Below are 21,668 nucleotides of genomic sequence, written 5' to 3' on the forward strand. Positions count from 1 at the left end.
TCTGCGTGTTGCTTATTATTACGGCTACAATTTAGTCATGGACAGGATCACGGGCAAGAAACAGAAAAGTCCTGGCCAGTGACCTGCCTATGACCTATAGCATAAATATCTCTGATTGAATTTGGGGGAGAGGAGTGCTGTGGGGCATAGGGGAGCCTCCTCAACCTGGAGTATGAGCCTACACAAAGTCACTTCATCTTTCTGTGCCTCGGTTTCCCCATGGCCATAATAGTACATTTTTAAAGCCTTTCAAGACTTCTGGAAAAAATGTGCTGTCCATTGTCAACTGAAAGGGATCAAGGGACTTGAGACTGGTCCCTAAAAGAGCCAGGCACGTTTATTGCTTGACATACTTTGGCCCCACATACACTTTGGCTAAGTCTAGACTGGCATGATTTTCCGGAAATGCTTTTAATGGAAAAGTTTTCTGTTAAAAGCATTTTCGGAACACAGAGTCTAGATGGGCACGGACACTTTTCCACAAAAGCACTTTTTGCGGAAAAGCGTCCGTGGCTAATCTAGACGTGCTTTTCCGCAAAAGAGCCCCGATTGCCATTTTCGCGATCGGGGCTTTTTTGCGGAAAACAAATCTCTGCTGTCAACACTGGCCCTTTTGCGCAAAAGTTTTGCGCAAAAGGGACTTTTGCCCAAATGGGAGCAGCATAGTATTTCCTCAAAAAGCACTGGTTTCTTACAGTAGGAAGTCAGTGCTTTTGCAGAAATTCAAGCAGCCAGTGTAGACAGCTGGCAAGTTTTTCTGGAAAAGCAGCTGATTTTCCGGAAAAACTGGCCAGTCTAGACACAGCCTTTTTGTTTAGATACTGCATTTCCCTCAGCAAAGAAACCAGCCTTGTTGCTGTTGCTTTCTGGTTTTACTCTGGACAATCAAGCTGGCTGTGCAGCTGTAGCTAGGATTCCAACCTGGCAGGAAACTGTATATTTTTTTTTGAAGATTTCATTTAAATAACAACATGCAATAGCTGGATGAAGGCTGGGTTTGGCAAAAGCTGTTTGCTTTTTTAAAAAAGCTAAACCTATGTTTTGGGCCCAAACGACTTATGTCTACACTGCCGGTTTTGCTGGCAGCGAGTTTGCAAATTAGGCACAGATTAGCATATCACCACACCTCATTTGTGTAATTTATACAAGCCGTTTTTCAGAAAAAAATGTAGTGTGGACGTTTTCTTTTTGCACAAAACCCCCTTTTCCCGCCAGATCCTTATGCCCCAAAAAAGGTTTACCGATCTGGTGGGAAAAGGGGGTTTTTGCGCAAAAAGAAAACGTGCACACTACTTCCCCCTCCCCTCCAAAACGGCTTGCATAAATTATGCAAATGATGTATGGCAATATGCTAATCTGTGCCTCATTTGTATACTCACGGCCGGCAAAACTGGCAGTGTAGATGTAACCCTTGAGAGCGGCCTTTGGACACCATCAACAGCAAGGTATTCCTAGCCCAGTGACTCTCCACCAGCATTCCAAGCAGGTTAACACACTTTGATTTTCCTTCTGGCGCACACACACGCTCTCTCTCTCTAATTTGAGCTTTATTGTGGTTTTTCTTTTAAGTGAATCTCAGCAAACGCTCCTTTACAGAATATTTCTACCCCAGGCCAGAATTGCTCAATATGTTTCCATACGGGAAAAAAATGTAAAGGCATAAAGAGGGAGCAAGCACCCCACACATACTTCGCCCCCATTGCAGGGAAAATCTATTTTGGCATAAACATACACAGCTACATTTCAGATTCAGCCTTTAAAGAATAAAGGGGAGGGGGGAGGAAAAATTCAAACCACCGTCAGGCACTTTTTAGCACATCTGCTGCATAAGGCTCTCTCAGCAATCTTAGCAGGGGGAGTATGAGAGAGAGATAAAGAACCCTCTCTGATACAGCTGCTAATGCACTTCCCTTTTTTTAATTTTTTTTTTTTTTGGCCAATCAACTAAGGAACCAAAGGATGCAGAAAATAGAAAGATGCAAAAATAATAAAAGAAACTTGGCAGACGCCCCACCCCTCAAAAAAAAAAAAAAAGCAAGCTACCCAATCTGTTTAGAATTCTGGAAGAGAACATTAAAATATAGCCCTGTTTCCAGATGCTATCCAGCTCTTTTTTAATTGCTACTTTCAAGCAATAAAAATCAGCAACACAGCAAAACTGCAAGTTGTACGAGTCTCTACACCCAGCCAGGGATGGGCCACAAAATGGACTAACTGGCAGTGAGATGAGGCCTTGTAAATGAACCCCACTGGCAAGATAAGGCACCGTATGGTGCATTTAATGGAGCGAGCGCTGGTAGTTTCTTTCCCTCAGTATCATGCACCTGCAATTTTGCATGCAAGGTGCTTCCTTATCAGCTATGTTTTTATCTTAACAATTAAAGAGTATGGACAGCTTGTTTTATGGAACCTTGTTTATTTAATCTCCATTTTGTTCTAATTAGTCTCAAGGAACCAAATGCCACTCTCCTGGGAGCTACCTTCCCTGGAGGCATCCCCACAAAAGCGATACACAAAACAGTCTGTGGTTTCTCCCCACAAGCTCCTTACGGTGTTGAGTTGTTGCAACTGAGACATCCCCCCCTCCCTCCTGTTATCCCTGTGACAGCAATGCCCTGAGCAAAGAGGATGTTTCAGGGAGTAAGGATGTAGACGAGCACTTCAAAATGCTCCCCCAAAATCCAAGACATACTAGTTTCCCAGAATGTTTCGCTATGCAAAACAGGGCTGATTGCTCTCACATGGATGAGCACAAGAGATGTAGAGGGATCACTTTCCTCCATGCCCCTGCACTTGGGACAGCCAGGTTCCCAGGGCTCTGCAGCATTAGGCTACGATTACATTGGGAAGGTTTGGCAGCAAAAGCGCTGTCGCCATGCAAAAGTCGCCAAAAGTGAAAAGCATCAAACCAGTTTGTTTACCTCTCGTGGTCCACATTTCATGGCCACATGGCTAGCTCCCCCATCGACAGATAAAGCAAAGCCATGTGGGGAAGCATCCCGCAGGGCAGTGTTGTGGGAAGGCAGAGCTGGTCCCTGCGCTTTTTGGGATTCCCTTGTAGTTCTGGGAGCTCTCCGGGCTGAGGAGCGTCAAACAGCACAGCAGTCTCTCCAGCCCTCCCCCTGCAGCATCCCACCTACTGCTGTGTTCCTAGCAGGACAGAACAGGAGCACGCCAATGATTTGTTCTTTTTTATTCCCCAAATGGAGCCACTTGCTCAGCTGTTGGATACTTCCTGGAACTTTGAAAGAGGAGTAGTGCAGGCCTGCAGGGCAGCAGAGATCACAGAACACTGAGCAGAGCCATCAGGGCAGGCACTGTGGGATACTGGTAGAAGCCAGTTCTCTCAACAAAACAAACAGCAGAGTCCACACTGTCTCTTTGTCAACAATAAAGGGAGGGGAAAAGACAAAAGTGTATCTCTGAAGCGGAAGTTTTTTGTTGCCAAAACTGAGTGCTTTTCCGGACAAAAGTTGCATTGTGGTGTACATCCTCCCACTGTTTTGTCGCCAAAAGGCAGTTTTGGGTGACGAAATGTGCCAGTGTAAGCAAGCCCTTGGACACCTCACAGGAGTGGTTGTGGCCCTTTCCCCGGTCCTGGCAGGGGTATGGCCAAGGCCTTCCCTTTGAAAAGGACAGGAGTGGATGGAATGCATAGGCTGCGTCTAGATTGGCATGATTTTCCGGGAAATGCTTTTAACGGAAAAGTTTTCCGTTAAAAACATTTTTGGAACAGAGCATCTAAGATTGGCAAGGACGCTTTTCCGCAAAAGCACTTTTTGCAGAAAAGCGTCCGTGGCCAATCTAGACGCGCTTTTCCGCAAAAAAGCCCCGATCGCCATTTTTGCGATCGGGGCTTTTTTGCGCAAAACAAATCTGAGCTGTCTACACTGGCCCTTTTGCGCAAAAGCTTTGCACAAAAGGGACTTTTGCCTGAACGGGAGCAGAATAGTATTTCTGCAAGAACACTGACAATCTTACATGAGATCGTCAGTGTTCTTGCGGAAATTCAAGCGGCCAGTGTAGACAGCTGGCAAATTTTTCCGGAAAAGTGGCTGATTTTCCGGAAAAATGGCCAGTGTAGACACAGCCCTAGTGTTTAAGGATAGCAAGAGCGCTCCCTGATATAACTGCTAATGTGTTTCCCTTTTTTACTGCTGCCCCTGCTCCCCCCGCCCCACTAGCACCATAAGCAGTCTGGTTGCATGTGGGCTCTGATAGCATAATGCTGCCTCCCACTCCTGATACATTGGCCCAAGCCAGTTGCAAGACAGCTGCTGCCCCGGAGGGGCAATAACACAGTGGCAGTTCACCAGGGTTAGCACCTGGTGGGCTACTGCCGCTCTAGTTACCTGCATCGCTGCAGGTACCAGCGAGCGCAGTTCCCATTGGCTGTGGATCGCCATTCTTGGCCAATGGGAGCAGTGAGACCGGGACACCACTTCCTGCTGCTCCCATTGGCTAGGAAAGGTGATCTGTGGCCAATGGGAGCTGTGATCACCAGCACTCGTGGCCTTGCAGATAAATATAGCGGTGGGGGAGCCTGCCAGGAGCTAACCCAGATCCAGCCTGCGGGCTGGTATTTGCCTACCCCGAATTAGACATTTTTCTTCTCATGAAAGCAGGAGGCAACACGGTTCAGTTGGCAGCTGGGACTGGGCGTCGGGAGTTCTAGTTGCAGCTCTTCTGCTGCCTGTCAACACCTCGCTTCCCCTCACTGTGTCTACTGAGGGCAGTGAGGATGTCCAATGGGGGCAGTGAGGACCTTCCTTCATCATCTGTGGATGAAGAGCAAAGAATTTTTGGCATGATGATGTCCATACAAGGTCTGGGGAGTTTTGAGCACTTTACCCCCCCCCCCCAATCTCCGGAGCAGAGAACCGTTAGAACAGCTACCAAAATTCCTCCGGTGCATGAGGTAACCTGATGTTTCAAGTCAAGCCACCACCAACCGCAACATGCGGCTGCCTATCTATCTACCACAGCTTGCAGTGCTCCCTTTGCACGGGGCTCTATCTGGTTTAATAAAGCATTGCCAGTTGCACTTTTCTCTGCAGTTTGCACCTATTAAAGATGAGCAAAGTCTGCTCTGCCTTTTTTGCAGATTAGATGTAGCACATGGAAAGTTGCCAATGTAGCCTTTAGTCCGACAACATTTGAGCACCTTTGTTTTACTCCCGTCCTCCGCTTGCTGCAACATGGAACAATTCTGCACCCAGGGATCAGAACTGACACCTACTGCTCTTGCTGCCATCGGCCAATCCTTGCTAGAAAGACTTTGCAACATTCGCATTTCAGTTCCTGGCTGCAACACGCTGCTAAGTGGGAAATCATGTTTTCCATTACCCTTCTAGCTGCGAGCCTGCCTTTGTCTTGGGTATCCATTTCATAAAAGCTTTTAAAGTCATAAATAAGAGGCTTGCTGTGGAATGAATGTGATTCCCTACTGAAAATCCACATATTCAGGTAGGCTCGCAAGCTGCTCAGGGACAAAACCAAACAATATAAACCAGGCCACAAGGACGGCTTGAGGTGGAATATCAGCTCAGCAGCAACCCTTCCACACCGGGCCGTGAGCAGGGCGGGGCTCAGGGTGCAAACTCCAAGGGTAGAAAAATGGGACAGAGAAAAGCCCTCCTTCCCTAAAATGGCCTAGGGCACAATCGCGCATGCTTTCCCCCGGCATTAAAACGTCCAGTTACAACCGCTCTACGTCCTCACCGATGGCGTCGGCAGGCAATGTGGGAGGCGTGTCTAACACGGAGGCAGAAGGAAGGGGTTAACATGACAACAGCTCCCCATAGAAAGGTCCCATCCCTAGTGCCAAGTGGGGCTTTTAGTCATGATGGATGGGCATATGGGCTTATGCCCCCCAGTATCAAGGCAGCCCCATTCATTTGCTGCCGTCTCCCCTCACTGGAACGCCTGTAACCACTCACTCCGCTTGGCCTCTCAGCTGGAGAGACCCGGGATGGCTGGCAGGCTGCCAGCACTAGCAAATGGGAGCCACTGTACAAAGCTTCTGTCTTCACTACCCTGCATGCTGGGGGATTGTGGGTAGTGGATTGGCCCCAGCATCACAACACTGGCTCTTCTCTATCAGCCTCCCACTGACAGCTGGTTCAGCAGGCTGAGTACTCGTCCCCTTCTGGGCTTAGCATTTACTCCCACATCTCCCGTCTCATGAGCTCGTCACCCACTCTTCCTGCAGAGCTTCACCAGGCTTCAAAACAGGTCGATGCAACGTGGGCCCCGACTCCCCCCTGCGCTGGCGCCGGCCAGAGCGTTGCCTTCAGACCAGCTCCGTCAGAGGAACCGGCTGAGGGATTTCACCTCAGAAAGATGAAGCCAATGCAAGTCAGGGGCCGGAAGGCCTTGGAAGACCTGGCCCTAAGCCACGAAGTGGTGCCAGGAGCAAGCAGCAAATGGGACCCACCCACCTAATTCCCGCTACTTGTGTCCATCAGCAGAGAACGCCACACCTCCGCTCACGCCCCTGGGCATTCCTGTGATGGGACCGGTACGTTGGACGGCTTGTGAGGACACGTTCTCTTCACCGACATTAAGAGGAGGAGGGACACTTATGAATATCTAACCTGGCCATCTGCATAATGCAGGCACATCATCTCCACCGGTGTATAGTTTGTGTCTCCACCCCCAGGGTTAGCCTCAGGATTTGGGCCCATATCTCTGGTACAATAAGCAAGACCCAAAATCCTGGGTCAGGGGCAGGGAATCTTTTTTTGGGTCAGGGGCTGCAGACCCACAGAAAAATCAGTGGGGGAGAAACAAACAAACAAAAAACCCTTCAGCAAGGTGGCCCATGGCTGAGGAGAAGAAAGACACTCCCCGCATTCCCCTCACACACCAGAGGCCCGGCCTGGTAGATTTTGTACACTCTAATACCACAGGGAAACAGCAATGGGGGAGGGTGGGCTTGAGTGCCAGCAAGGGCTACCCTATGCTGGGAGGAGTCCCGAGCCTTGGGGGCTAGATCCAGGCAAGCTGGGGGCAGCAACCCCCCCCCCCAGTCCTGAGGCTCCCCACCCCTGCCTAGATCACCAGGCACCCCACTCCTTTGGTTTTCAAACAAAGCCTCCTCCACAGCGACCATGAACCCAAAGAAGCGACACTACGGGGCGGCTCTCAAGGTCGCACACAGAGTCATAATGGCACCAAGCAGCTGATTATGTATCCAAGAGCTAATCTCATTCCAAGCTGACAAGCTACTGAGGGGGGCCTGCCTACTGCTGGCCTGGATTGTGCTGTAGGGTATTGAGTAGATCCCTTCCTTTCCCCTGCTTTGAGGGAATGTGGGTGGAACTCCCTGGAGCGAGCAGTTTTCTGAGGCGGCTGGGCTGGATTCAGAGGAGCATAAGCCAGGTGTGAATTTTCCCATGTAGTTACTCCTCTTCCGAGAGGCAGACCCCTCTGATAATTAAGAGATGGTGTCAGCTGCGTAGTGACACTCATCCAGCCTTTTCTGGGTAGAAGTCTTGGTGGTGGGAATGAGACAGGTCCCCATCCAGGGGACAGATGAAGGATCCCACTTCAAAAAACCTGCCAGAGATGCTGGGCGTTTTTACGTGGATCTTTCTGAAGTAAAATAAACCCCTCAGAGATGGAGGCAAACACAGCAGCTGGAGAGAGGTGCTTAAGAATAAATGCATGCAAGAGAAGGACCCTGGAAAATACAGCTCCCTCTTCTATGCTGTGTTTTATTTATAACCTACTGTCCCTCGAGAGCCAAATATCTTCTGGAAATGCTGAGAAAAAAATTAAACAAAGCAAGGGGGACTCAGCAGGAATTAAACAGCACAGTAGGGGAAAAAAGAGAAGCAGAAGACAGCAGGACACCACAAAAATAATGCTCAGGCACAGGAGGAAAGGAAGTGGGGAATCCTTTCCTGAGAGTATCCTACCAAGAAATTGTAGGATTGTAAAACTACCACTCCTCTGTCCTCAATCCATCTGGTCAGATTTTGCTGACACCAAGAGAAAAACCATCCCAGTACAGAAACGGGACAATTAACATGTGTCTACACTGCACCTAGAGAGCGAAATAGCTTATGTCGAAATTTGGAACGGTCTCTTGTTCTTTTCCTAGCTCCTATGGGAGCATAGGCCATCAACAATTTCTTTCCAAGCCTCTCTGTCTTGTGCCACCTTTTCTAATTCTCTCCAGCTTGGAACTGTCTACACAGCACTTATTTTGAAATAACACTCTATTCTGAGATGTTCCTTACTCCTCGTGGAACAATTTTTACAGGGATGTCAGAATAGCAAGCCCACTATATTTCGAAATAACAGGCTTGCTCAAAAGACGCGGAATAGCTATTTCGGGATACTTCCGGTAACCCAAAATAGGTCCGCAGTGTAGACGCAGCCTTAATGACGTTCCACTTCAGTTTTTACTAAGATCTCTTTCCTGGCGCGGGTAAATTGTCCCCAGGTGCTCAGATAACTTGAAGTGGAGTTCATTTGCAGGGGTCCTAAATGGAATTGCTTTGCATGTGAGCCTTACATGGATCAATCGATTGTTTTGCCAGTAAGAGAAATCAATATCATCAGTGGGGTGAGTGAGGGCATGCTGGTGGATCTGACGGGGTCCCCTCAAATTTCTTTTGCAAGTCATTTGCAGAGGAATTGGAAATTAGGCGAGTTAATTAAGAAAAAAAAATAACCAAAATGACTCAACCAAACAACTTTATTATGAAAGCACTTACAAAAAAATCATACCCGGCCCCGATCAGATGAGGCACATATAGGGCTAGGAACCTCCAGTGGCATCCTGTTTCTATTAAGCAGTCTGTCTGTCTTCATCCAACTTAAGCAGCTGCCAGCAAAATGACAGTGTGTATTCAAATCTCAGCAAAACAAACTCCCAGCTAGCAATCCTGTGGACTAAGGCCTGACAATGGCTGAAAGATATTGTTAGCAAACAGGCATGGCATGGACTGCCCAAGACATTAGTGCGTAGCACCCAGGAGCTCTTGGATGCTAGAGTGCATACCAAGTAAGAGAAACTTCGGGTCGAGATGGAGGATTTAATTGGCCATTGACCCAGTGATGTGTCTGCACCCACAAGGCTCATTGTCATAAGCAGGGTCATCTAGACTGAATCTTCATAAAAAGTCTTTGCCATCGCATGGGCCAATTTCACCACTTTCTTCTCCTTTGCATCAGGGCCCATATTGTGGCGGGCCAGTTTAAGCCAGTATTGCTCAGTCCTGGGCAGATAGTCCGTGTATTTCTCATCATGCTGCACAGATGGGTGTTGTTCCACTTCTAGCACATGGCAGGAGGGAGAGGGAAAGAGAAAGAAAGACAGAGGTCACAAACAGCTGATGAAAGCAATCTACTTGCCCATGTGCCAGGCCGGGAGAGAGGATGCTGCTGCTAACATATTTAAAGGCAGTAGTTTAAAGATGATCGATAGCTAGGGAAAATGGGTTCTCCCCTCAGGACACAGGCAGACATGGAAGAGAATTATGGAAATAAAATTTGCCTTGGAAAGTTCAAATTGTTGATTTGACTTTTTTAATGAAAGGACTGAAGCACTGGTTGGACAGGCAAACAGTAGGTACGCACTGTGCATATGTCTGTCTCCAATACCTCTGTCCAGATTTGAAACATGCTCTCTTCCCACACGATATCCCCATTCTGTGCCCATCTGTAGCTGTGTTAATGCACCCAAATCTGACCTGCAAACCCCCCTGCATCTTCTTCTGAGACAGATGGAAAGTATGGTCTCAATTCAGGACCCCCAAGCAAGCAGATTTCTGATCCCTGACACCCCTCCCTCCGTGAGGGTTAAGTGAAGGCTGGCACTTGTGAACGTGCGCTGCAGGTAAGAAACATGGAGCCATTACCTCTTCCGAAATTCCCTGTAGTTTCTTCCTACAGGAAAAACCCAATGCGCTCGAGCTGTGGTTAAAAGCTGGCCTGGGTTGCTAATAAAGCACAGCAGTTTCAAGTTCTGACGCCACTTCATAAAATCAGATGCCAGGCCAAAACCTCTAGAACCTCACAGACAGAAGCAAGGCTGCTAAAACTGCAGATGTGGGACAAAAACCACCCCAAACAACTACAAATCTATGTTCTCTGTTCACTCCTTTTAGCATAATTACCTTCCTCGTCTTCACTCTCTTCCTCAGAGCTCTCCTCCTCCTCCTCGCCTCCCTCCGCACCTTCCACATCATCCCCCTCTTCGTCCGACTCAGATTCTTCCAGCCACTCTTGAGTTTCTTCAACAGTAAAACAAACATACCACGAATAAACAAAACACAATACACCTCCTGGGGTGCCCGGAATTGTTACAGGGAGAACAAAACAGTCAGATGTCCCGTCTTTCAGAGCCCGGCAGTTGTGACACAGCCATTCTCCTGCTCAGCCACCATGAGACATCAATCTCTGGACAACTGATTAGTTTATAAGCATGCATAAAACTGAAAAAGGGGGGAGGGGGAGACAGATAATAGCTATGGAAGACCGCATGGTTCAGAGCCTGGGCTGACCAAGAGTCAGGACAATTCTTACCTCTGCCATTGACCTGCTGCGTGACCTTGGTCAAGTCACTTAGAACATAAGAACGGCCAGACTGGATCAGACCAAAAGTCCATCTAGCCCAGTATCTTGTCTTCCGACAGTGGCCAATGCCAGATGTCCCAGAGGGGATGTACAGAACAGGGAATCATCAAGTGCTCCCTCCCATGTTGCCCATTCCCAGCTTCTAGCAAACAGAGGCTAGGGACACCATTCCAACCCATCCTGGCTCATAGCCATTGATGAACCTATCCTCTATTAATTTAGGTAGCTTTTTTTTACCCTAGTTAGTCTTGGACTTCACAACATCCTCTGGCAAGGAGTTCCACAGGTTGACAGTGTGTTGTGTGCAGTAGTACTTCATAGAATCATGGGCCTGGAAGAGACCTCAGGTGGTCATTGAGTCCAGCTCACTGCCCATAGCAGAACCATCCCTAACTAAATCATCCCCGCCACGACTTTGTCAAGCCGGAACATAAAAAACCTCTAGGGATAGAGATTTCACCACCTTCTAAGGTAACTCATTCCAGTGCTTCCCCACCCTCCTAGGGAAATAGTTTTACCTAGACCTCCCTCATTGCAACTTGAGACCATTGCTCTTCACTATGCCATCTGCCACCACTGAGAACAGCCTCTCTCCATCCTCCCTGGAAAAACCCTTCAGGCTGCTCTCAAACCCCCCCCCCCCCCCATGCCAAGGGGATGGGAATTCTCTTCTGCAGACTAAATAAGCCCAAATCCCTCAGCCTCTCCTCGTGGGTCATGTGCTCCACTCTCCTAATCATTTTCATTGCCCTCCGCTGGACCTTCCCCAATGCGTCCACTTCCTTAGTTTGTTTTAAACTTGCTACCTATTCATTTCATTTGGTGACCCCTAGTTCTTCCATCTGGACCTCTGTTTCCTCTCTTACTCTTTGTCTGCCTTGTCTATTTAAGCCAGGAACTCTCCAAAGCACAGATTTGTCTTTTACTACCTGCCAGTGCAGCACCTCAATCCTGCCTGGATGAGCTACCTGCTACCCTGGTACAAGTGATAAAAAATAAGAAATCCCGTGATCGGAGCCTGCCCTCTGGTCTCGTTCGATTGTACGCTCTTCGGAGCAGGAAGCTTGCCGTCAAACAGCGCTGGCTGCTATGCCGATAGCAAACGCCTACCAATAAATGAGAATGCTGACAATGCTGAGCCACGCCAAGGGGATGGGAATTCAAAGGCTCAATGTCTGTGCTCCCCGTTTCCCGCCGACAGCCTGTTCCCCCTTCCTCGTGCACCCAGGAGCAGCACAGAAAGGCATTCAGCGAGCAGGGAAAGCAATGGAGCCGCGCAACAAGGCCACCGAGGGAGAGAGAGCGCGAGTCAGAGATGATCTCGTTCCACAGGTGTGAGCATGGGAGGAGGCCAGGGAACACGTCCCCTAGTCTCATCTCAAAATCACATGCCAAAGACATTCGGTGAGAACCAAGGACCTGGCTTTTAAAGCTTTTACCTTGGGGGCATTTCTGAATTGACCTGACTGGGAACACAGGGCCGTATCCGTGGTTCCGGCCTTTCTGAGGGCCATGGGCACTGAGGTGGATCGAAGCGAAAGCTTGGAGTAAACACGCAGTAGGGAAAAGACCCAGATTAACTTTGCAGACGCCGTGCAGAGAAGCCTGAGTCCGTAGCCCCTGCCAGATGCTGCCCCCGGTTGTTACACACACCTAGAGAACACCACCCCACATGCTGGCAGAGCTACCCTGAAAGCCTGGACCTCCCAATCACTTTGACCATGCAAGGTGATGCCTGCTTTTGGAGGGCAGGGGAAGCACGTGGCAGGGGGCTCCAAGGGGGTGTCTAGATTGTCCGACATCCATGGGTGGGGTGGAACACCCTGCATCGCGCTGGTCGTGTTGGCACATTTCTTACTGAAACTTGCTCCGCTCTTATTTCTCCTGCTGACTTCTAAAGTGACCTTATCACAGCACACCACAAGTGGAAGCCCCATTACGTCTGGTGGTGGAGTACCACTACCAATGGGAAACAAGCAGACTTGGGTCATAAGACTTCCCAGATTCCTTACCCTGCCTTCATTCACCCGTGGCCAATACCACTTTCCCAACCAAACACTCAGGGAACAATATGGGACCATTAGGAGTAGGGATGTTAACTCTTGAGTAACTGACTAATCAAATAGTCAGTTAGATTAACTAACTATTTGATTAGTTGATAGGGCACCTCCGCCTTTGAAGTGTAGCAACAGCCCTGGGGCTCTTGCTACACTTCAAAGGCGAAAGCGCCACGTGGAGCCCGGAGTCAGCTGGGGACTCCCCCGCTGACCCCAGGCTCCACGGGGCACTGCCACTTTGAAACACCACGGGGACCCCGGTGTCAGGCTGCACACGGCGTTTCGAAGCGGCAGCATCGCACAGAGCCCGGGGTCTGGCCCCAGCCTCCACACGGCGCCGGCACTTTGCAGTACCCCCACTTCTCACCCCGCTTGCTGCCTCTTTCTGATAGAGGCAGTGGGGGACAAGGGGAAGGGAGTGACAAGTCGACTAGCCTGTTGACTATCCGATAAGCATTTGCTTATCGAATAGTCGACTAGTGGCTCACCTCCCTACTTAGGAGAGGATGTCAAAGTTTTGTGTGTGGGTTTTTTTTTAAACCAGAGGATTAAGGGAAGGATTTGTGATCCCACAATAAATAAGGTCAGCTGACTGGAGTTCACAAGGTGAGGGAGGGTTCTTGTATGGATCAAATCTGTGCCAAATTTAGTTCTGCTGTGCGTAAAAGGAGCCCACAGCCAGCTATCTAAATAATACAGCCCCGACAGAAATCTGCTCTGCACTGATTCACCTATTTCCACGTCGCCCTAAATAGACCATGACTGAAAGACGATAGGCTTCGGTGTGATTTGTCCCCAGTTAGCATTAGTGCTGGAATAAGGCTAACGGTCATTGTCCTTAACGTCTCAAGGTGCAGTGCCGGCAATCTGGGAACTCTAGGGTGAGACTGAAAGCAGGCAGGACATTGGATGCAAAGATCCGTGCCATGTGCATGAACTCGCACTGAGAGCAGGATTTTATGTCGGAGGTGCTCGACCATCAGACTGCCTGGGAGAAAGAAAACACACCTGCTGTGTTAGCATCCTTGCGATTATTACACATCTTGGTGGCTGGAGCACAGAGGAGGGAGTCAGGAACTCTTGAGTTCCAAACCCTTCCTGCGCCACAGACTTTCTCTGCGGACTTGGGTAAATCCCGTCACCACAATTGACTTAACTTCTTCGTTTGCGATGTAAGCACGTTGTTTCCTTGGCTGGCCAAGGTTCACTTCTTTCCAAAGACAGGAATGACAACATGGCTAGTTTGGAGATGGCAAGTGAATACATAATGATGAGAGGAAGAATGATGTTGAAGTTAGGGCTTGGGAAACCTTGGTTCCGGCCCATGCTCTGGCACCGACTTCCTGTGTTACCTTGGGCAAGTCACTTAGTCTCTCAGGCTGTGTCTATGCTGCAGTTAAAATCCCTCTTCTGGCCCATGCCCGCTGATTCAGGCTGGGGGCTCTTTGACTGTGGCACAGATGTTCAGGGTCAAGCTAGAATCTGAGCTTGAGGACCCTGAGAGGTGGGAGGGTCCCAGAGCTTGGGCTGTTGCCTCTACACCGCAATTAAACAGCTCGTTAGCCAGAGCCCCTTAGCCGAGTCAACCCACAGGCCAGCTGTGGATGTGTTACTGCAGGACAGTCATCTTCACAGCTAACCCGCAGCAGGGCTCAAAGCCTGGATCTACAGACTCAAGCACAGGGGGCTCATGCTACAGGGCTAAAAATACCTTTGTGGACGTTCTGGCTCCGGCGGGACTTCTAGGCTCTGAAGTCAGGTGTGTGTGTGTGATTGGGGGGCGGGGGGTTCAAACCCCAAGGCATCAGGAGCCCGGTAGTGCGAGTCCTGGATGCCCAACTCAGTAGAGCTGGGTTCTGAGACTCGGGGTCGTGGGGCTATTAGCAGTGTAGGTGTCGCCTCTGTGCCTTGCTACCCCGGTGATAAAATGGAGATAGTGGCCCTGCCTTACCTCCGGGTGCTGTGCGGATAAATATATTAAAAGGCTGTGAGGCTGTCAGACTAGGGAGGTGAATGGTTAACGGGTAAGCTTCACCCTTAACAGGTGAGGCTTACCGGTTATGGTTAATCAGCGGCGATTGCAGCTGCAGCCCTGCGGAGTCTGCCATGGACAGCTCGGCTGCGGCAGACGGGAGCGTGGGGCCCACTCCAGCCCAGCTGAAGCAGCCCCCCTCTCGTCCCTGTTTAATCAGTTAACCATCAAGTGTAACCAGTTAACTAATGAAATTGGACTTTACATCCCTACCTCGGATGGTCTTGGGAGCCTGCTGGGATAGCGGGGCCTAAAAACTGACCCAAACTGTGGGCTCATCCACACACGTCACAATGAGCTCTCATGACAGGCGGTGACGGGTAAAGGCGTGAATGGCGGGCAGCAGAAGTCCAAACCAAAGGACCACAAGGGCTGTGTTAAGATCATGCCTGGTGACCAAGGGCAGTGAACCCAAATTGGTATTTTGGAAACTATGCTTAATGGGTAGACATAATGGAGTACTTTGGCCCCCGCTCCTTTTGGGATCCTTGAAGAGAAAAACTGTCTACTGAAGAGAGCCTCACCCACATGGCCGCATCATCTGCTAGGACCTGGGATCCTCCTGGTCTTAGCCCTGAGACATGCCTTGCCCACACCAGGCCAGAGAGAGGAGCACAGGTGACATAGCCCCCTTTTCTGGCTTCAGGTGATCCTGGACACCACCTGGGACGAAACGCGATCAGACTTTCACAGCTGCAGCAGCAGCAAGAACTCCAGCTCCCTCTCAACCCCGCAGGACAATTATTACTGTCTCTGATCCCAGTCTAAGATACTAGCAAGACAAGGGTTTTTTTTTCTCTCCCTTTAAAACTCTCTCCAGCTCACGGCAAAAGAAACAAGAGTTGCTGCTAAAACCAAAGCTGGAGTGAATACTTTACACTTTAAAGGCTTGAACTCTTGTTTTCGTCTTTTCTGTATGTTTAGTAAGAGGTTAACGGGATTCGCAACGCTGCGTTCACCGGGGTGCTAAGGAGGCTGACATCTCTGGAGAGCAAACCCTGAATCTTATTTAAGGCTGTTAATAATGGACAGTGATTAGGCTATGCTAGTACCTTAGGAATGTTTAGTCCATCTAAATTAATGCAAGAGGCAGTATAAGGCCTCTAGACAGAATGATACGATTTAGTGGTTTTACTTCAGGTTTCTCCACTCATGAGCAATGCAGTCACTCCATGACCCTGCTCTGGATTGTAGGAAACCATAAACTACATAGCATCTTGAAAATAGACTAGAAAGGCTTTGCATTTTGTTATGCCACAATATTTTACGGAAGAACTATTTCTATAGTGCAGTGATTCTCAACCTTTTTTCCATGGAGGTACACCTAATATAATTTTTCATATCCCGAGGAACCCCAACCTATGAAAACGTTTGCTTGGCCAGAAAACGTTGACAGCAGGGAGCGCAATTCAATTACTGCTAAATTATTGTCAAGAAAATGTATTTGTAAAGAGCTGTTTTTTATTTATATATATGTCAGCTTACATTGTAAGAAAAAAAATTATTTATTTATTCCACGATTTCTCGCAGAACCCCTGACAACGGTCTGCGGAATCCCAGCGTTCTGCGGAACCCTGGTTGGGAATCACTTATAGTGATTTCAAGAATTTGAACACATTTTTTAACTCATGTTCTTTGTAGCCCTCCAAAGACCTGTGCCCTAATCCCAGGAGTCCAGCTGTCCATCCCACAAGGGGAAGGAAAAAACATGAAATAAAATCGCTTAGAAATCTCAACCACATGATCTAAGACAGCAATATTTGCATGTGATAATGCTGTGATTTTAAGGTGTGATATCTTGTTGTCCACCAGAGTCAGGGAGATTATTCACAATTCCCCAGTGGTACAAAAGCCTTTCTTTTTTGTTCCGATGCTTCATGGGATAGCATCATAGAATATTAGGACTGGAAGGGACTGCGAGATGTCATCAAGTCCAGTCCCCTGCCCTCATGGCAGGACCAAATACTGTCTAGACCATCCCTGATAAACATTTATCTAATCTACTCTTCAATATCTCCACAGATGGAGATTCCACAACCTCCCTGGGCAATTTATTCCAGTGTTTAACCATCCTGACAGTTAGGAACTTTTTCCTAACGTCCAACCTAAACCTCCCTTGCTGCAGTTTAAGCCCATTGCTTCTTGTTCTATCCTCAGTGGATTACTGGATGTTAAACTAGCAGCTAGTCTAGGAATGAGTTTTGCCTGTTCGGCACCTTCAGACAGCACATATTTGGAAGGAAGACTGAGAAAGAAATGTCCTTTGGTAGGCAAAGGTTGAACCTCTCTAATCCAGCACCTTTGGGACCAGACTTGCCAACCTAGAGAATTTGCCAGACCATGGGAGGTCAATACTGTCTAGCAGCATGACCAACACTTCCCCTGCTTACTGGACTTTTAGAAGACATTTAGGGGTAAATTAGAGCTATATAACAGCACAGAACACTGAGAGCCAGGGTGGGTGGCTGTAAACAAACTTTATGGGACTGCAAGAGACTTGGCCAAGTCCATGCTAAGTGGACATCTGGCTACTAAAATCATGACAGATCACGGATGTTGCCAGACTAAAGAGTGCCGGGCTAGAGAGGTTCAACTAATAGTTTAAAAAAATGGGAGCTATCTGAAAACTGCTCAGAGGTTTAGAACCTGTCCTGGGGGAGATGAAGGAAAGGGCAGACTGCAAATGGGATTAAAGGAGCAAGATATGAGCAGTTATCTCCCGGCTGTCACACCGCCTGTCATGGCTCCTTCCCCACTCTGGCATGATAAATGCAGAAGTGGGGGCCAGCAAGTGTACCCCAAAGCCTTATCTACCAGGCTTTGGTCTCAAACTCCCCCCAAAATCTTAAAAACCTAGATCTTGGGAATAAAACTTCCGCTGCCACCACCCAAATGTTGATAAAGAAATCAGGGGAAAGATCATTTGGGAAATCTCACCCCTAAAATAAAAATCAAGGCACACAATTAACCACTGCCAGGTTAATAAAAAGAAAAGAAAGAACTTTTATTATTACAACAATATTCCTGTTGCAAACATAATGACTAGATGGGAAGGTAACAAAATACACTCATGGATAAACTCCATGGGCCTAGAACTTAGTTACAAAGAAAAGCCAAAACATCTTTTAAGCAGTTCCAGATCTCAGATCCCATACCCAATCCTTAAAACAATAAAGCTAACGAAACTCCCTAAACTTTACCCTACTTACAGAAAATGAAGAATGGTGTCTTGGAGAGAGAGAGACATGCTTGTCCCTCTCTGTAGCTGCAGAGAACTCTCCCAGAGAGACAAAAGGACAAAGGAAAAACCCAAATTCCTTTGTCCCAGGTTGAAACTCCCTCCTACATTCCTACTGGTCACTCCCCTGGCTAGGTGTAGTTAACCCCTTAATCCCCAGGCTGCTGGCTAACCCTCATAATCATGACACCGCCTACCCTCTGTAGTACAAATATTGTCATTAACGGGTGTGTGCACACACCACTGCCCTCTGCTCGATGGAACCAGAACCCCACAGGACTTCTACCGCTATCAGCGGAGAGAGATTCTCCTTCAGCTGAAATTTTCAGGGCACGTGTTTTCAAGGCAGGAGGACCCGAGTTCTGATCCTGACATCACCACAAAGTCCTGATTAGCTCAACCATGCATCAGGGTAGCAACTGCAAAGTACCTTGGTGCCCATGTGTTTGTAGGGACTTACATGCATGCACCACCCTCCGAGCGACTGGAAAACGCCAGTGTTCTAAGCGTTAATTTCAGCGATGCAGAAAACCACGCCATTTTGTCATGGTGCTGCTGAAAACCCACCACCTCAAGAGCCCTCCTGGGAGGTGCAGGTGCCCTACTTGCTCGAGATGGTGCTGGCAGGGGCACGCTGGGCAGATGCCAGCACTGAGTACTCTAACTGCCTGAAATGCCTGGGAAAACGTTAACCCGCAGCCATTACTTACTTGGATCCATCTCCACCAGGACCTTCCAGTCCTCCATCTTGTGGAGGTCCAGGGCATAGAGGTCGTTGAGGGTGAATTGGCGGTCCCCCACTTCGAACATCCCCCCGTAGACGTAGAGAATCCCATGCTTCACGGCCAACATAGCATTTGAACGTGGGCACGGCTCCACCTGCTGGCCGGAGGCTTCCTCCTCAGCCTCTTCTTCGTCTTCGTCTTCAGACCTCTCCGGCTCCACTTCCGGGGCAGAGACCACCTGCTTGATCGTCATGACAGTCCCATCCTCTGCGACCACCTCTTTGATGACCTCCATGGGGCCCTGAGGGGGCTGGCTCTCCGCCTCTCCTTCCCCAGCGCCCTCTCCCTCAGCCTTTTTGCCTCGCCTGCGTTTCTTCTTCTCAGATTTAGGTCCCTAATGATAGGAAGCGCATTAGAAAAGCACAGAATACTGAGTGGGACTGTGAGTCTGAGCAACGTTGATGCAGAGCAGGGCTCACGCGCCGTACCATGCTGAACATCATGAAATCAGATGCAATCTGGGGATTCGGTTACGGTTTCTTTAGTGCCACAACTCTCAGAAGATGGGCACACACGCCAGCAAAGCAGCGAGTGCTCTACTAGCTGTGACATGAACAACAGGAAAATCTGTAGTGTGTGACTGTTGCTTCTTTACTGCTGAAATGCGTGCTGGGGATAGAGAAACACAGCACTCTCTCACTCACACATACACCCAGAAATCTCTCTAGCTTTGTGGATGGTGCAAACAAGACAATGACCCACCCTTTGGGGAAATCAAATCGGGGTTCCTGAGTGCACCATTCCAGCACGTTAACGGGAAAACTCCGGGTTTTCAGAGTGCCGTACCAAAAGGGCTGGAAAACAGCTTGCCAAAAAATCAGAAGCAAATTTGCTCATAAAGCTTTGCCCATTGGTATGTGACGGATTTTCCCTCTTTGAGAGCAGATGAAGAACCTCTGAGGCAAAGAGGAAAAAAGTTGAGTCCGGTTATCCGCCCCTCATTTACTCCTTGGAAACAGTGAGTGATGTCAAAACTCTGAAGGGACACATTCTGTCTCGCCCTTCACCAGCCAGCTAAAGGCAATGTTTTCACTGCACAGAGGCATGTTTTTATATCAGGTTCACTACCTCGCTGCAAAACCTGCCACTGCGTTTTTTACCTCAGTGTAACTAGTCCAACTCAACCCTCTCTCTCGATGTCCAGGGGTTCCCCTTGGGTAGCTACACTGAGATAAAAGCTACAGGGCTTTGCTTGCACAGGGATTTTATAATCCGATAGCTACAGCCTTGCGCCCCTCCGATACCCACCAGCACCTGCCCCTTCTGTGAGAAGACCTGCGGCTCCAGAATCGGGCTGGTCAGCCATCAACAGATCCATAAATAGGAGGTTGACAGGAAGACGTCCTACTCATTATCGAGTGACCGCCGGGAGACTTTGTAAAGCAGTTGTGACTTGTAGCTACTCTCTGATCTAGGGATCTAAAATCCCGTTTAATCGGTTAACCAGTTAAACATAGTCTTTAACTGGTTAACCGATTAAAGGGGAAGCGGGTGAGTTGGAGCAGCCTTTGTCTGCAGTGAGGGGGCTGCTCCAGACCAGAGAGAGAAGGGGCTCTGCCCGGCCCGTGATGGGCTGCAGGGGAGGGACTTCTCCCAGGTGCCAGTTAATCGTTACCTGGTAAGCATCATTCATTAAGAGTGATGCTTACCGGGTAATCGGTTACCCATTCACATCCCTACTTGGAACAGAATTTGATTTAGAGACATAACCAAATCATAAGTCAAAGAAGCTTCCGATTCCACAGCTAAGATAACAGGGGAAGTCTTATTGTGTATATTTTCCCAGTACCTTTAGTTGTCCAGGAAACCAGCGGTTCTTTCCCATATCATAGAAATAAATATCACCAAAGAAGTCTCCTTCGATGCTCTCTTCCTCCTCTTCATCATGCACGCCGCCAAATAGAAGTGACCGGTTATTGGGGGCTATTGCCACAGAGAAGCCAGACCTGGGAGTGGGTTTCACACCCGATGGGCTAAGCCGATTCCATACCCACTTGTCTGATAATGGACAAAGAGAAGTAAGAGAGAAAAGTCAATTCAATTCACCCAGGAACGGCTGAAAGTTCTAGTCACTTCAAAACTTCAAAGGCCTGTCAATTCCAATAGCAATATCAGCAAATATCTCACTGACCCATTTTGGTTGCCTTAGATATTTCACTGTGTCTTCAACAATTTCTTTAAATAATGTTAATCATAATGATTTGCATTTGCCAGTTTAATCACCCAGCTAATCCATATCTTCTATTTTCCACTGAAATCATTTTCCATTGAAACCCTTAGAAAGCAACTGTATGTGCAAATAAAAATTGTACATCTGCTCCTTAAAACAGAAAGCCATCTCCAAGATATGCTTTTCAGAGTGGGGCAGGGGGAAGAAGAGAGTCATAAAAAGCATGTGTGTATTTAAGGAAGGAAGGAGCTCATCTCTGTTCATAGCACGCTAATACTGGCAAGGTAGGACTTAATTCCTCTCTTTATTTGCAAGCCTAGACCGTCATAATGCAATATAATGCAGTAACGGCCGCAATGCAAACTTTACCTGAAGAATACAGAGCAAATAGAGTATTGACCCTGGAATACAAAAAAAGTTGTCCCTAGGGATGATTGGGAAGCATGCCTCATTATGGTACCTTTCTCGGGTCTCTTCTAGTAGAGAGAATGGCCTGTGTGTCAGGTGCTCTAGTCCTCCAGGAAAGAATACAAGGCTCACGCCACAGAGTCTTTAGGTTACACTTAAAAGCAGTCCCTTCCCTGTGGAAAATGGCCTGCGTTCCAAGCCCTCCCCCTCCAAACCTAACCCAAATTTTTAGGCGCTCCATTCCAGCAATGAAACGCAAGACACCGATAGGCAGTAACCAACATGGAATTGAAGGGGCATTGGTAGCAACGCAAAACAGAGTCTTCTAAGATCCCAGCAGGAGTCCCTTAAGAGTAACGTGCCTAATCTGCCTGTTTGGGGAGAGAAT

The 21,668-nt window shown here is 48.4% G+C and overlaps 1 protein-coding gene across 3 annotated transcripts in view; it reads right to left on the minus strand.

The window, feature by feature from the left end:
• Nucleotides 1–4,520: 4,520 nt before the first annotated feature.
• KLHDC4 (kelch domain containing 4) overlaps nt 4,521–21,668 on the minus strand; it is a 64,097-nt gene continuing 46,949 nt past the window's right edge. For 2 of the 3 annotated variants that reach the window (XM_075939918.2, XM_075939920.2), the window contains exons 9-12: nt 20,492–20,700; nt 18,628–19,036; nt 10,131–10,247; nt 8,689–9,288 (exon numbers count right to left, since the gene is read on the minus strand). In XM_075939918.2, the coding sequence (XP_075796033.1) occupies nt 9,113–9,288; nt 10,131–10,247; nt 18,628–19,036; nt 20,492–20,700 (911 nt within the window). In that variant the 3' untranslated portion in view covers nt 8,689–9,112. Of the gene's footprint in view, nt 4,779–8,688; nt 9,289–10,130; nt 10,248–18,627; nt 19,037–20,491; nt 20,701–21,668 lie in introns of those variants that run through there. The other variant, XM_075939921.2, reaches the window with a different exon arrangement.

This window comes from Pelodiscus sinensis, chromosome 12 (assembly GCF_052426305.1).
Source record: "Pelodiscus sinensis isolate ZL-2025 chromosome 12, ASM5242630v1, whole genome shotgun sequence".
In the NCBI taxonomy this organism is placed as follows: Eukaryota; Metazoa; Chordata; order Testudines; family Trionychidae; genus Pelodiscus; species Pelodiscus sinensis.